Source organism: Trematomus bernacchii, unplaced genomic scaffold (genome assembly GCF_902827165.1).
Source record: "Trematomus bernacchii unplaced genomic scaffold, fTreBer1.1, whole genome shotgun sequence".
NCBI lineage: Eukaryota > Metazoa > Chordata > Actinopteri > Perciformes > Nototheniidae > Trematomus > Trematomus bernacchii.
In genome coordinates this window covers 1,408,701-1,423,655 of record NW_022987593.1, presented here as the reverse complement: position 1 = coordinate 1,423,655, position 14,955 = coordinate 1,408,701, and the positions used below count along the sequence as shown (strand labels likewise).

General features: G+C 40.3%; 1 protein-coding gene across 3 annotated transcripts in view; it reads right to left on the bottom strand.

Annotated features, from left to right (window-relative positions):
• LOC117481902 (microtubule-associated serine/threonine-protein kinase 1-like) overlaps positions 1-14,955 on the bottom strand; it is a 59,546-nt gene that overhangs the window by 32,057 nt on the left and 12,534 nt on the right. For all 3 annotated transcript variants that reach the window (XM_034129833.1, XM_034129835.1, XM_034129834.1), the window contains exons 3-5: positions 2,170-2,258; positions 806-881; positions 239-311 (exon numbers count right to left, since the gene is read on the bottom strand). In XM_034129833.1, coding sequence (XP_033985724.1) covers positions 239-311; positions 806-881; positions 2,170-2,258 — 238 coding nt within the window. The remainder of the gene's footprint in view (positions 1-238; positions 312-805; positions 882-2,169; positions 2,259-14,955) is intronic.

Below are 14,955 nucleotides of genomic sequence, written 5' to 3'. Positions count from 1 at the left end.
AAAATGCCTAAGATCCCCCTAATGCTATATAAAAAAGACTATTTGTGTAATAAAACAATGGTTTTGGGGCTGTAAATCAGTTTAGGATGCTTAATTAAATCAGAAGTGAGGTTAGTGCTCCCCTAATGATTATATTCCTTTGTTTATAAGAATGTGTGCTAATACTTATTATACATTTTATGAAGGTAATAAAGGATTAGGATAGTCTGTGGAGTTTTCTTCTTGCTCTTGAACTTACCGTTGAACTGGGTGTATTGGTGCCATATCCTGAGGAAGGCAGAGAAGCCAAAGACCATCTACGACCATCAGCCCTGAGGAAAAACAAATAAAAGTGGAAAAGAGAAGCATGTCAAATAAAAAATATATTTTTTTTTTTTCTAAATCTTTCCCCAGTTAGAACTCCAATATTGATTTTGGTCCCTTCAAACATCAAGGTTACACTGAAGCAATCCCACCACCTTCGCTTCCTTTTTATCCAATTACACTTTTGTTCCTCTTATTCCCCTCTTCCCTCAGGCGGCCTCCAGCCCTGTCAGACACTTCCTCTGAGTGAGTGATGAGGGACACACTTTTAGGGCAGAACTCTGACACCTGCCCCGCTCACCTGTTGACACATAGACGCTCTGTAGGAGCTCTGAGGACGAAGACGAGGCTGTGGCATGTTTGTGTGTGGGAGTGTTCCCTGTAGACTTTCACTGTGTTGTGTGTAAAAATAATCCTATCAACAATTTCCCTCGACCACTTCACACTGCTTTTGTACCGTTGCATGTGTGACTTATTGTGAGAATAAAGGAGGAATGCCAACCTGCGAGAAGAGGCGAAGGAAAAGTGGGCAGGTCCGCTCGGTGAGAAGTTGCGCGGGCTGTCCAATGGACTGCTTCCTGTTAAATACATAAGGACAAAACAGAGCAGAAAACATACCCTGTGGATTACTTGGAACCATAATATACCAAAAGTCATTTGAGGTTTTAGGTAACTCGAAGTCATTTCAATTTCCATTTGATCTTTGTATTCTCAGGGGCAAATCACAGAGAATTGCTGTGTGTGGCTTTTAGCGCCGTTCTTAGCAAATGTGACTGTTTTTTTTTTACTGTGGCTCATAGAAAGAGCATACCCAATGTATGCATTTGACCTCATTTAAGATAAAAGATGCTATTTGCTTGGCAGCGCATTTATGAGTATAATTTACCCGTTTGTTTCGGGTTGCTTTGAGAAGGGTTTTCTTGTACTTATTTGTGCTATGCAGGTTAAGGGGCAATAAACCTGCACAATCCTGAATTTGGCCACCATGAAACACTGAAAACACTGTTACGGTTATGAATGAAACTGTGACACCTACTGTAATAAGGTAGTTTATACTTAATCGTGTCCTACATTAATAAATTACAGTATTAAAATTAAATGAAAGAGCAACTTTTAAACAGTTAAAATCTTGTTCTGGCTGACCTCTAGTAGTGCATTGGTGCAGACACATTTTGTATTTACCACGACACCCCCTCAGTTACCTTTTTCATGTTTAGGTGTTTCAACATACAAAGAGCATTGAGTAACTATGACAACTTGCAGCTGTGAGTGTTAATACAGAGTCTTTGACGTTTGTTGCTTGTTTTTCAGCTTTGATGTTGTCTTGTTGCCCTTGTGGCACCGTTGGACCGTCATTAAGGCTCTCCAGGGTGTCACAGCACCCACTGTGAGGACCACTGCATTAGTCTTTGAAATGACACAATCTAAGTACACCTCTACATCACTGCAGTAAGGTGATAACATTTAAATAAATTGAGATTTATCAGATGACCTTCAAAAATAATAATTTGTTTGTATTTTTTTAAAGAGAAAAAAATACAAAGACTTAATGTGAAGTAAAAGATCAGTTTCATCATCATTTCACCAAGACTTCATGTCCCAATGCACCCAAAAGCTATTTTATGCTATAAGACTACACTGATGATTCAATTTATGGTAATTATGTTAGAGAATAAAAACATTTGAAACCTCAAAAGATCCTGCAATAGTAAAGAAGTGGGTTGTATATGGCACAGTCCCAAACTACAGCAAGATTCTTCCTAAAATGCCTCTTTTCAAGTCTGTTTTTTGGATTCATTTTATATTAATTATTTTTTAAATAGTTTATCGCACACTGTATCATGGATATAACTTTAATATACTGACCTATGTGTCCAGGCAGTGGAGAGTGCGGCCGTGGCAGAGTGGGCGACGTACTGGTCAGGATCAGGCTTTTCCGGTTACTGGTTCGGCAGCTAGAACACACAGCAGAACAGAGAGCACGTCAATATTTGTCTTCATTATTTCTCTAGTGACACCAGTCAGTTGAGAACACGCACACGCACACACACACACACACACACACACACACACACACACACACACACACACACACACACACACACACACACACACACACACACACACACACACACACACACACACACACACACACACACACACACACACACACACACACACACACACACACACACACACAACACACACTACACACACACACCACACACACACACACCACACACACACACACACACACACAGCACACACACACACACACACACACACACACACACACACACACACACACACACACACACACACACACACACAATACACTGCTTCTGTGTTTGAGTGCGTATGTGCTTCCTTTTCACCTTGAGTAAATGCAAAGCGTATATTACAGTATGTTTGTAAGTGTGTATGCTTCTTTATCTTGAGCACAATATGTCTCTTGTGTGTGTGTGCTTGTTGCAGGCCATAATACAATACTTTATTGACGTCCGCCCACCCACAGGGGAGAGCGACAGAGCAACAAAGATTTTTAATTTCCTCTAGGTCCAGCTCTCTGTCGGCTGCTGCCATGAAATATAATGGCAGGAGTGATGAGGCGAAGGGAGTGATGGAGAGACAGACGGAGAGGAAGAAAAGGAGAGGGGAGGGCAGGTATAGACCGTAATGAAGAACCCGAAATGATTGAACCATAAAGGATTCACACGCTGCTCCTGCTGCAAGCACTCTTCTTTGAACAATTTCACAATGGGAAACACAGCGATGCACAAGATTTATTGTCCTACACAAACACTTCGTAAAGTGGATCTTTCAGGCTTTTTTTTTCATGCACAGATCAGGTTTGCTCACGGGCCTTTCCGTGCTTGTCTGCGGGTTTCACTGTAGCGCCTGTCGGACTAGATTTGCACAATCAAATCTGACGAACAATACAAGTTTGCTCCATGTTGCATCAGCCTGCAATATATCTGTGCTGGGAAGGTCTGTAAATCCCAGGCACACAATGGAAAAACTGCACGGTCACACAACACACTTTAGTTATTTGATGTTTCTTCCTCGATCAATAATCTATATGCTCCCACATCCTGCCTCATCCCTCCCTCTTTTGATGTCTTCAGCACTCTGAGACATCAAACCCCTGGCAGGATTGTATCGGTGGCAGCGTGCCTCTGTGGGCGCCAGCTGAGGGAGAGCTTGTACTCAACCTTGCAGAGAACAGAGGAGGAGCATATTGAAATATTTAAGGGAAATGCATTAGCTTTGGAAGGACGACTGGAAGTGGCTTAACACCACCCTTCGCTACAGCTCTAAGAAGAGAAGAAGGGGGAGGGTGAGGGAAGAATTAAAGAGAGGAGACATGCTGTATATTCCTCTGATTTCCTTTCTGTCATACTTTTCTTTTTCTGCAATACTTCGTGCCTGCAATCGTCTTCCCTTTCAATTACTCCTTCACCTGTAGACTCTCACATCCACATTTTCACTGCTGCTCTTCCTCAATCAAACGCTGAATCACTTGAGCAAACGCACGTCAAGCTTCACTCCAGAACATATTCTTAGCTTTTGATTCATGATTCATCACATCAGCGCGACTCTGTCAGTGATTCACTTTTAGGTGGAGTCTCTAATGTTTCAAACCACATATTAAAGGGAAAGGGATTTCTTCCTACCTGCCTCGTCTCTTTGAGTTTTTCTAGGTACTTATAATTATGAATACTTTTAAAGTACCATGTTACTTCCAGTCTGAATAAATCTCTTCAGAATCTGTTCAGCTGTTTCGATTTCATTTTGTTATTTTCCGTCTGCTTTGTTCTAATTCTGCTTTGTCCGTCTTCCAAATTAACTCTCTGCATGATGAATAATTAAAACGTAGGAAGTCCAGGAAACTGATTCTCCACTCCTCCTGTTTTACTGTTATGGAGTCGTCTAAAGTATTAAAGACTTTAACGAAATGAAAAACCGCATGAGGGAAAAGCAATCTAATCTTCCCATAAAGCCAGATGTCTCTCGCAACCACTGTGCTTTATAACATTGTTATCTTAAATGAATGCTTTAAAAGGGCATCTTGCCTAAAGCATGTGTACTGTAAAAAAGGTTAAATAGAAGTACTGCTCTTTATTCTATACTGCAGTTTCCTGCCCACGTATTTATTACCAGAAAGGTCACATTAGAGTTCTGCTTCTTGTATTCCTGCAAAAGCGAGGAGGGGAACATCTGACAGAAGCAGCAGGAGGCTAAACAAACATCTGCAGATGATAATGTTCCATCTCTGTTGTAATCCCATGTTTCCTGTTATTCTGGGATGAGTTGAGTCTCTGCCTGCTTTGTTGACTTCCACTAAATGTAGTTATTTACCAAAATGACATTGGATAAACCCAAAATACAAGTCTTACATTACACAAACATAACATTTAGAAATGGGTTAACAATACTGAGGGTTTGGTGCTTAGCAGGTAGTGTTCAGTAGAAACTATGGTTGTTCCCTTCTTATATTCTCACGCACAATCACAACACTCAAAGATCATTTCCTATTAATGCTGTCTTGCAATGAAATAGGGGTGACATCAATAATTGCAGAATTATGGCAGTCAGTAAAAGGTTGTGTGTGTGTGTGTGTGTGTGTGTGTGTGTGTGTGTGTGTGTGTGTGTGTGTGTGTGTGTGTGTGTGTGTGTGTGTGTGTGTGTGTGAGAGAGAGACAGTTGGTATTGCCATCTTTGAATCATAAATCTAAAGCTGTGGTCAAACACAAACGATCCTGAATACATCATCCACCTCTCTCTTCTGTTCTCAGGCAGCTGGTGATGTTTGGATTTATTCAGTCGTCCACTTACACATGAATGAATTTTGAACAGAAAACTGAAGCTTCGCTGAAAATGAGACACTTCCTCTTTAATATATTCAAACCCATTCAGATTCAATTAGGTTCATCGTTAACAAATTCTTGATGCATAATGAATTGATCAAGAGGAAAATAGACCAAGATAATGTGAGTGGGAATGTACCACATTACCATGGCAACCCATTCGGAGTCACACTCAAAAAAGCAAACAGTGACATCTCCATTTTTTTTGTTCACCAGCGCTAACAGTGATAAACAGACAGCTTGTGATAACAAATGAAAAGATAAAGGTGAGCATCACACTGAATCTGCTCTGAGGCGAGTAAATCAAATGAAAATATGATCTGAAGTTAACAACAACACAGTGAGTCAGAGTCTGTGGATATGACGGAGCCAGAGACTGTTTGTATGTGACTGCCAGTCTTATAATCCATCATAATCCACTGTGTAATCCATCATGCAGGCCCAATCTGTGAGTGTGACAGAGGAGCAGTGGTGAGGCGTGTGGTGCTGTCAGTCAGTGTGATTCATCGGGGTCAGCGGTGCATGGCTCCATAGTGTCGGCCTCTGTTGACCCACACCACAGCTGAGGAGAGAGCCGCCAGTGGAAAACAACTTTTAATGTGTGAGAGAGAAACAAGGTGTGATAGTGGCAGTGTCTGAATCTGTCAGAAGGTGCAAGGAGCAAATCAATGTTTGTTTGGTTACAGCATGCAGGTGCTTTGTGTGTCCAGGTGTTCTCGAGAAACACCTCCAGAGTGATGAATGACAAACAGTGACAGGAGAGACAGTACGAACAGGGATGGTGGCTTTTTTTTAAAGCTACGGACCCAGAATCAGCACTTCTCTAACATGGCTGAAATAGAGGGGTATGAGGCATGGCTAGAATGGGTGATATGTTTGGTATTTTGAGTAAAACACTTCATAGATATGTTTTTTATATATCTGAGACATATAATATATGCCTAAAAATAGTATAATAGGAGACCTTTAATATCCACAAACATTTGGATGTGAAATCATGGTTCAACGTGTTTCCTCAGTGTTACTACAGCATGATTTACCTTTTTATGGACGAGTTTAGCAACTCAAAGGAGACCTTCAGGAAAATAGTGTGCTCAAATATTCAACAAGTGTACGCTGCTGTAAAGCACAAGATAAGATTCTCAGACTTTTGCAACCAAACCACAATCTTTACCTACTGTATCCTTAACGGCTGTCTGGTTATGATGTGGCAGGTGTTGTTTGAATAGACAAAGAGACGCAGATAATTATCAGCGACTCTGCAGTTCCCTTTAGCTAACAGGCCATCAGTGTTGAAGCGTTACTGTTGTCACTGTTCATCCCTTCTGATATACCCACTTTACCCTACCTGCTTAGCAATGAAGAGCACATACTGTAGATGCAGAGACTAGCGTGTGAATATAATGGAGCATTTAGCTGCTAAAAAGACAGATATTTCCCTCAGGAGATGACGGGAGACCAAAAAAGAGCTTTAAGAGAATAAACATCAAACTTAAAAACATCAGGGAGTCAGAAACTCTAAATGAATGCTGATCTTGCTCCAAATCTGATGATCATGTAAATAAGCTAATGTTTGCTAACACATAGCAAAGACAACTATAATAATATATAATAAAACCTTGTGATATAATATTGAAGAGAATGTTTTGTGATCTGTTGCATGCAGTAGCCAGAAACACTTGGAACTCCTTTAGGTAAAAGTTAATTACACACAGGAAGCAGAACATGAACCTGAGTTTCCTTCTCACTACGATACCAGCAATAATTATCACTCCTGCTAAACTAATTTGCCAAAGAAAATGAGGTGTATGCAAAGGGTATTTTATAGGTAAGGAGGGCTGCATGGCGACACACTGATGTTTAGAGGACAGACAAAGTCAAAGGTGACCGACAGAGAAATATAAAGTGCTCGAACAACAAACAGAGACACACAAAGGTGACAGCCAACAACCTCACTCTCTGCTGAATGAAACCCAGCGCTGTCATACAGTACAACCCCCGGTCAGCCTGCTGCAGAGGGGTCATAGGTTAAATCTGTGGTAATGACTCGTGCAGAAGCTTTGACGAGCAATTATGCCCCTGCAGGCCCACGGCTGACACTGAGCCATTTGTCTCAAACTCACACAATTGTGCACACACTCATAGAGAAACGCACAGTGTTGATCCCCTGACATGAAAATGGTCCCAGACTGTCTACACTAAATACAGCAATAAGTGATGCAAACAACAACACTTGGTAAGAGGTCATTGAAACTACATGTCGTGCGTCGCTGGTACTCCTATACTGTAGTGTTTCTGAGATTTGAGTTTAAGTTATGCCCTTGATTGTAACCTAACTGTAATCATTAATACTAACTAGCCTGCTTGATTGCAATTCAGATGTTTTGTTCTAACTGAGGGAATTGCTGGGTACTGAACACAAAAGTGCATAAAATCTTAAAAAAAGACAAAAGTTAAGAAAGATTAAACCAGAGATAAAACTGAGAGGTAATTAAAAAAAAATTTGTTTTGCTCTCAACTACAGCAGGTGGGTTGGGTCAAAGTGTACACAGGAAGTCTGTAAACTGTGATGGAGGCCGTGTCTGGCATCTTTTTACTAAGGCAGGCAACTTAGAGCTCCGCAAAATAAACTGCAAAACTACAATCCACAACGAAGCCTTTGTAAAACTACAACAATAAGACAAAACAATACAATAATCCTTGTAATAAAACAATAAATAAATACATATTTGTCTCAAAGATTTGCGTTGGAAATGTAACAGGAGGGCTTATGTTAACGCTGAGCACATCTACCTGCCCTGTTTTTCATTTTCACATGTGCAGCTGCTGTGACGGAAAAAAATCCCAAATTGGGGTCGATAAAGTAAATCTAATCTTATGTTATTCATTACTATGACCCGTCACCTATAAGAACACATCAGCCATTTAAACAGACCAGCTACATATTATGCAAAATCAATGACAGATACGAGACTAAAAGCCCACCATGAGAGGACATAAAACCGTCTGGTATAGGATGTTATGTGTGTGTGTGTGTGTGTGTGCTCTGTAGGACGATTACTGATTACCCATTTGCAGGTTTGTTGTCTGTCAGTCAGTAGTGTCATCTTCTGCTCTTAGTGCTGACTCACAGGGCACAGAGGACACCAGACGCTCCTGGTGGTTACACCATTGATCGGTCCGTGCTCACTTCCGTCAGGTGAAATCCTTCCATTTCTCTCTCTCTCTCTCTACCTCCCTCCCTCCCTCAGGACCTCTTATAGGTAAGTGCATGTTTACAACTGAGGAAAATGGCATGGAAATTTGCTGGGATAAAACTCTTCCCTTTAAAAGCTTTGTTAGAGAATCATGTTAAGCAACATCCACAGTTCTTACTGCCAGAAATCATATTGGAACATCCAACAGAATCAAGGAGGATTCTAAACTCAGGAACATTTCTAAATCAAGCCACGTGGGCAGATCCATCAAGCATGAGGCGTTCAGATGGAGATTGAGGGGGTGATTCAGTGAAGCTGACATGCAGCAGATAAAAGTAAACAGGTGAAGTGAAAAAACGAGGATGAGAGGAAGGAAAATGACAGGTTGAAACCAGGAGGCGAACAAACACCGGGACTGCTCGGTGTTTGGGGTTGCTGCAGGGTTCGTCACATGGCTTCCTTGTTGCTATGCAATGTAGCACAGAGAGACATAAATAGAGGCGTTTGGTGTTATTCCCCATGAAAGAGAGGCTAAGCAGGGAGAGTAAAAAGGCAACTAAAAAAGTAACAAACACAGTTTCACAGTTGAGAGAGAAAAAATGTAAGAATTAAGAAGAAAAGGGAAAGGCAGAAAAGGAGGTCACAAAAACAAACTGACTGAATGTTACAAAAAGCAATAATGTTGTCGATTCATGCAGGTAATTATCAGTTTTCAAAAGGATTTCCTGCTTATTCAAATAAATGCTTGTTGCAATATTTCAATGAGCTGTAAGTACGCTTGTTGTGTGAAAATAAAAAAGATGTTACTAAAGTGCAAAGGCCATCTTTGAAATGAGACAGTGGTTCTCATATTAGGTGTATGACTCTCTACAGGCACTCATTGCCAAGACCATGACATGAAGTGCATTTTGATTTTGAGATCATTTTTGTCAAACTGATTTTTGATTATTCATTAAAATACAGCATAATATACTTGAGTTTAATCACCTTGTTTTGGTCTCTTAAAGAGGCCCTTTTATTCTCATTTTCAGGTTCATATTTGTATTTAGAGTCTGACATGTTTACATGCTTTAATGTTCAAAATGGTCTGTATTTTGCTCATACTGCCTGTGCTGCAGCACCTCCTATCACCCTCTGTCTGAAACCAGAGCCCAGTCTGCTCTGATTGGTTAGCTGGCCGGATCTGTTTTAATTGGTCAACTGTTAAGAATTGTCCCGCCCTTCACGTTCAATGTGCTGGAGCGCTAGCAAATAGTGCGGCACTATGTTGAAGAAGTAAACAAAAGAGTCCAATCTGGGCGTTTCAGGCAGGGGGGGGGGGGGGGGGGGGGGGGGGGCTACGACGACTCCCTCTGGAGGGGCCTTTGGGATTTTTGCCTTTGCAAACCGTTTACATGCACAAAAACCTATACAACACACTGCAGGAAAAGGGAAACCCAAGCATGAAAGGGCCTCTTTAAAACTGCTCAAACACAAAGCAGGTTTGATGTGATGACGGTATATAAATACAGAATGACACTCCAGCCAAATCAAAGTTTTTTCAGAGGTTATAGTGCAAGACATGCATTCAATAACATGGTATCCTAAGTTTCTGTGGTCTAAAACACGCGTCAACACATAAATAGAACATGACAGGACACAGAAGCGTCGTCCCTTTGACTCCTCTCCACTCAGAGGTGTTGTCAGATGTCCTCTAAAGGTGTGAAAGAGTATCCTCGGGCAGGGTGATGCAGCAGGAAGTTGTGGCATTGCAGAGACCTATCTGGATCTTCCTGCATGTGTCACCATTAGTATCTCATCTTCTAGTTTCCTGTTTGTCTGCATTAGTCTCTCCACGTGGCTGTTGCTATCTCAGGTCTCAGTAACGGCAGAGAGCTGAGATAGCGACAGCCAACAGTGCTCTGAATCACCACCATCATGACTTTGCTCTTTGTTCCCACCGTGACCTTATTAACAGCAAATTATCCGAAGCCGTCTCCTCATACAGAATAAAATGTTCCCTTCATTGAGCAGCACTCATTCGGACGAGTGGGGAGTCTCGCAGCATGGCTAATAGACATTAAATATGATTGAATCAGATGATGGATAATGCATCTGGATTCACAACGAAGCAATGCCACAGCTTCTGTCGCTAAGTGGGAGGCAGGAATGGAGATGGCAGTAGGATGCTTCACTCAATTAAACGACTGGCTCATTACTACTTGACTTTAAATTATGACACCAATGGTTTTAATCAAGGACAGCCTAATGTTCAAATGGAAGTGAACAGCTCTGAAATGTTGTGTTCAGATGATATTTTTACCCTCTGATGAATAGCGTTTTGCTAGCGAATGGTGACATCCTGGACAGAAGGTCCGAATGTCTGTGTTTTTTGGATGACATTAGACAATAATAGAGCATGGATTGCCTGTTCAGGTTGCATTGGCATAACATCATTGTTTTTCTCAATTTCACACCACCACTTCCCACTTGAAAGCGGGAAAGGGTGATGTCAGTAAACTCAATTGAAATCAAATCGTTTCTCGATAATTGTATGTGTAAAAAGTCTCATAGTATACTTTGCATCACAACAAGTTATTTAAAATGCTTGTTCACTAGTTTACTGTAGAACAACTAATTAACCTCCTTCCATTAGGGATTAAATACATTTGATCAAACTATTGTTTTCAAATGTCAAGAAGGAACTGTAACACTCATGTGTTTAAACTATCTGCAGGAGTGTGCTGTGTGCTCCTCTTACATTTAAATTACCTCTCTTCCTCATTCTGCATGTCAGGAATTATTATTTAAAATGGCTCCTGTCACATTTATACCCTCATATAAGGAATACAGTATGAGATGACACTTACATCATTACATAAAAAAGTTAGGCCGTGACATAGGGTCAGGGGAACACAATGGTAAGACTACATGTATTCATTGATGTAGTACTTCTTCCACAGCAGTGTAAAAGAATGAACAGCATCTAATGCATATAACATGTACACCTACTGTAAACTGTAAGGTCATTCAATTGTCATCATTTCTAAGTTATTAAGGATCAGTCTGCAATTAGTAAATATCCTAAAAAACTGACAAGTCCCAGCAGTGCACATGTAGTCAATTGAAGTCCCACGTATTGTAATCTTAACCATTTGTTGTTTAACCATGCATGACATACATGTTGTCCATTCCTATGTAAATACATTTGAATTCAAAAGGACTCCAAAATTATGATTTTTTTGTTTAATTTGTATTTGTTTTCAAAATATATAATGCCTGAATAGACAGAATAGCCCAATGTATTCGGAGGGTCACAAGATGATACAAATAGCGTAGTTGTCGTAGCATTATTTAATGTAGTCATGAATGAGATTTTAATTTGTGTTCATTCCTGATAGTTAATGAAAACAGCATAAAATAATATCTGCTTTTCATGCCTGAGTTCATGGCAAATCATGTACCATGAAGTGCTGCCAAGCAGGACATCAACCTACATGCCGAATCTGACTAACCTCTACGCATATTTGATATTTATCTGAAAAATGCATACATAAGCATTTCATGTTGACAGGCTGTCTTCAGAGTCACGGCTGTATATGAGATGTTGTGTTTTCATGTCATAGCAACGTCAACGAGTAACCACCAACAGTCTGTGTGTTTCGGTTAAGGCCAGCCTGAACACCAGCCAGGAGCAGATGGTGCTGTCATGCTACAAAAAAATGGGAGTGAATTACGTTAGAGTTTTCCTTCTTTTACGTTCTTTCACTGTACAGCTCTTTCATTAAAAAAAGTCCAGCCAAGCAATGCAACTGCTAGAATAAATGTCACTGAACCTCAATGTGTTACGCATCTGTTGCTGCAAGGAGGTTCATACGTTTCTGTTATCAACCTCATGTATGAATGATATTCAGACAGAAATATGTGAGAAATATTATTTTTTGGTAACCTCTGAAAGCCATAAGAAAACTGAGTATGTGCTTTACTGCAATCATGGTTCATTTGTTGATTCCAAAGTACATAATTGTAGCTATCATGTTAATCATTATTATGAATGAAGGGTTTAAAATAGCCTGGATTACCTCTCACAAATATGATAGACGTAAACTATTAGCAAGGTAAGTGTGGGGTTACAACTCACAACAATGGTCATTAATGGGATTTCTGCCGATTATTTAATGGATAATAGTTAGGACGATAAAATGTCAGAAAAGTGTAGCAAATGTCTTTCCTTTCCATTTCTAAGGTGATGTATATAGACTCATACTGCACTATTCCACATCATAACTTTATTTCATTTTTATAACTATTATTATTTTTGTATTGCTCATGCTCTTATTGTTATTATGTTATGTTATTATGTTGCATTGTTGGAGAAGCCTGTGACATAAGATTTTCAACTGCATAATTACTCTGTAGCTATGTCAGATTGACAATAAAGAACCTTGAACCTTGAACCTTGAAATGTCTTTTTAGTCCAAAACACAAAGATATTCATATTTAAAATGATATGCAATAAATCTATTTATTGCATATCTGCTATCTATTCCTGAAAAATTGCTAGTTTTATCGATCACCAAAATAGTTATGTTTTTCTGACAATTGACTATAAACAAAAAAATAAGTATTTTGTATTTATTTTGTAGAGTAATTATAACAACTACCAACAGAAAAGCAATCTGTTATTCTTTGAGTGAAGAAAAGAGATGACATAGGCTTATCTTAATGGCATAATAATTTCCATTTCTGTAAAGCACTTTGAATTGCCTTGTGTTGAAAGGTGCTATATATAAACTTGCCTTGCCTAAGAAATCAAAAAGCAAAGCGTGTTTTTACGAGCTCTCCTAAATTACAGATTTCCTCTCACATCTTTAGTGAAAAATGAACATTGGCAATACGTACTGTTTGTCAGTGGGATGAAATGTCCTATGCGTTGTTCATGAGTGGGATAATTTGCACCGTGCATCATATGTACATACTGTGTGTGAGTGAGATACACACTAAGTCACTTGTTTGTCATCCAGCTTCAGTCTCTGAAAGCTCAGACTCTCTGTCATGATCTCAAAAAACAAAGAGCTCTTCTTTGAAGGAAAGGAAGTAGACGGAGACAGACTGAGAGTGTGTCGTCACAGTTAACCCTGAGACTCTGAGGCTCAGCCTTTCATCCCACCACTCTCTACCTCCTCTAGCTGCTCACTCTCTGCTTCCTGTCTCTCTCTCATTCTCATTTTCACTGTCTTCCTTTAGCTCAATCTGTTCGGGTGTGGGCACAAAGCATTATCTCTCTTAATTGCCATAGCCAGCCAAGAAAACACACACACACACACACACAACTGAAACAATGCAGAAACAAACACACAATGGAGATGGAGACGAAGAAAGAAATACCAGGGATTAATGATCTGATGATATTTATAACTCAGAATTAGGGCTGGGTAATGTTCCATACTAGAATTTCAAAACCAACAAATAATACATTTTGAATGCCTCGCTGAGAGCAGAAGAAACTTTCCTTTTTCTTTGAACAAACTTAGGCAGAGTTCTGCAACGTTGAAAGTTTAAACACAAGCAGCAGTAACTTCGTATATGCTCAGTTGCAAGTTCATTAAGTCTACATAGCTAGACTTTTTGTTACCATTTTCTCGTGAAACAAAAACCCCCTACCAATACTATAGCAATGCAAAAACCTCTACCCATGTGGAGTACGATATGTCACACTCGGAGTGCAGAAATATAGTAAAACATTCATAAATAACTGGCCATTGTTTTCTAGCTGGAGCTACATTTCTACTAGCCACTTTGAATATTTAACCAGCATTTGGAAAGAACATCACACACAAACACACAGACGGTAAACAAGACAACAGCAAATACTTTCCCTAAACACACATGTTCCCTCTCATGAACACACACACACTGCATGGTGGCCGGCAGTCAGACTGAGGGAGGATTTATTCTTGTTCATATACAGAACATCCTGCTGTTCATTCCCGCACAGTCAGAGCAACGGTGAAGACTCAGACTAATCCCCCTGTGATCAGAGGAGATGAAGACAGCTAAAATGAAGCGCTGCAGGAGGGACTAAAGGGTCTGCAGGGGATTGTACATCAGGGAGAGAGGAGAGGAGAGGAGAGGAGAGGAGAGGGAGAGGAGAGGAGAGGAGAGGAGAGGAGAGGAGAGGAGAGGAGAGGAGAGGAGAGGAGAGGGGTTATTGAGTTTAAGAGGCAGAAATGACAAGAGTCACATGGAAGAACAGAGAGAAAACAGAGACAAAGAACATTTAAGCGAGTAGATGACGAGATCAAAGACATGATATGTTTCATTAAGGACAGAAAATGAAGAGAATAGAGAAAGTGGATGAGAGAGAGAGTGGTGAAGAGGAAGAAAAGAGGAAGAAGAGCAAAGACTTGTGCCAAGCAGACAGCGCTGCCCACTGTTGGCGCTCTGCTACACAATCACTCCCTGGACACTGATAATAATACCTTCACTTCATAATGCTATCTCTGGCACACAGGCTACTGGCCAAGCGCACACATGCTTTCCAGTGTGTGTGTGTGTGTGTGTGCGTGTGTGCGTGTGTGCGTGTGTGCGTGTGTGCGTGGTGGTGT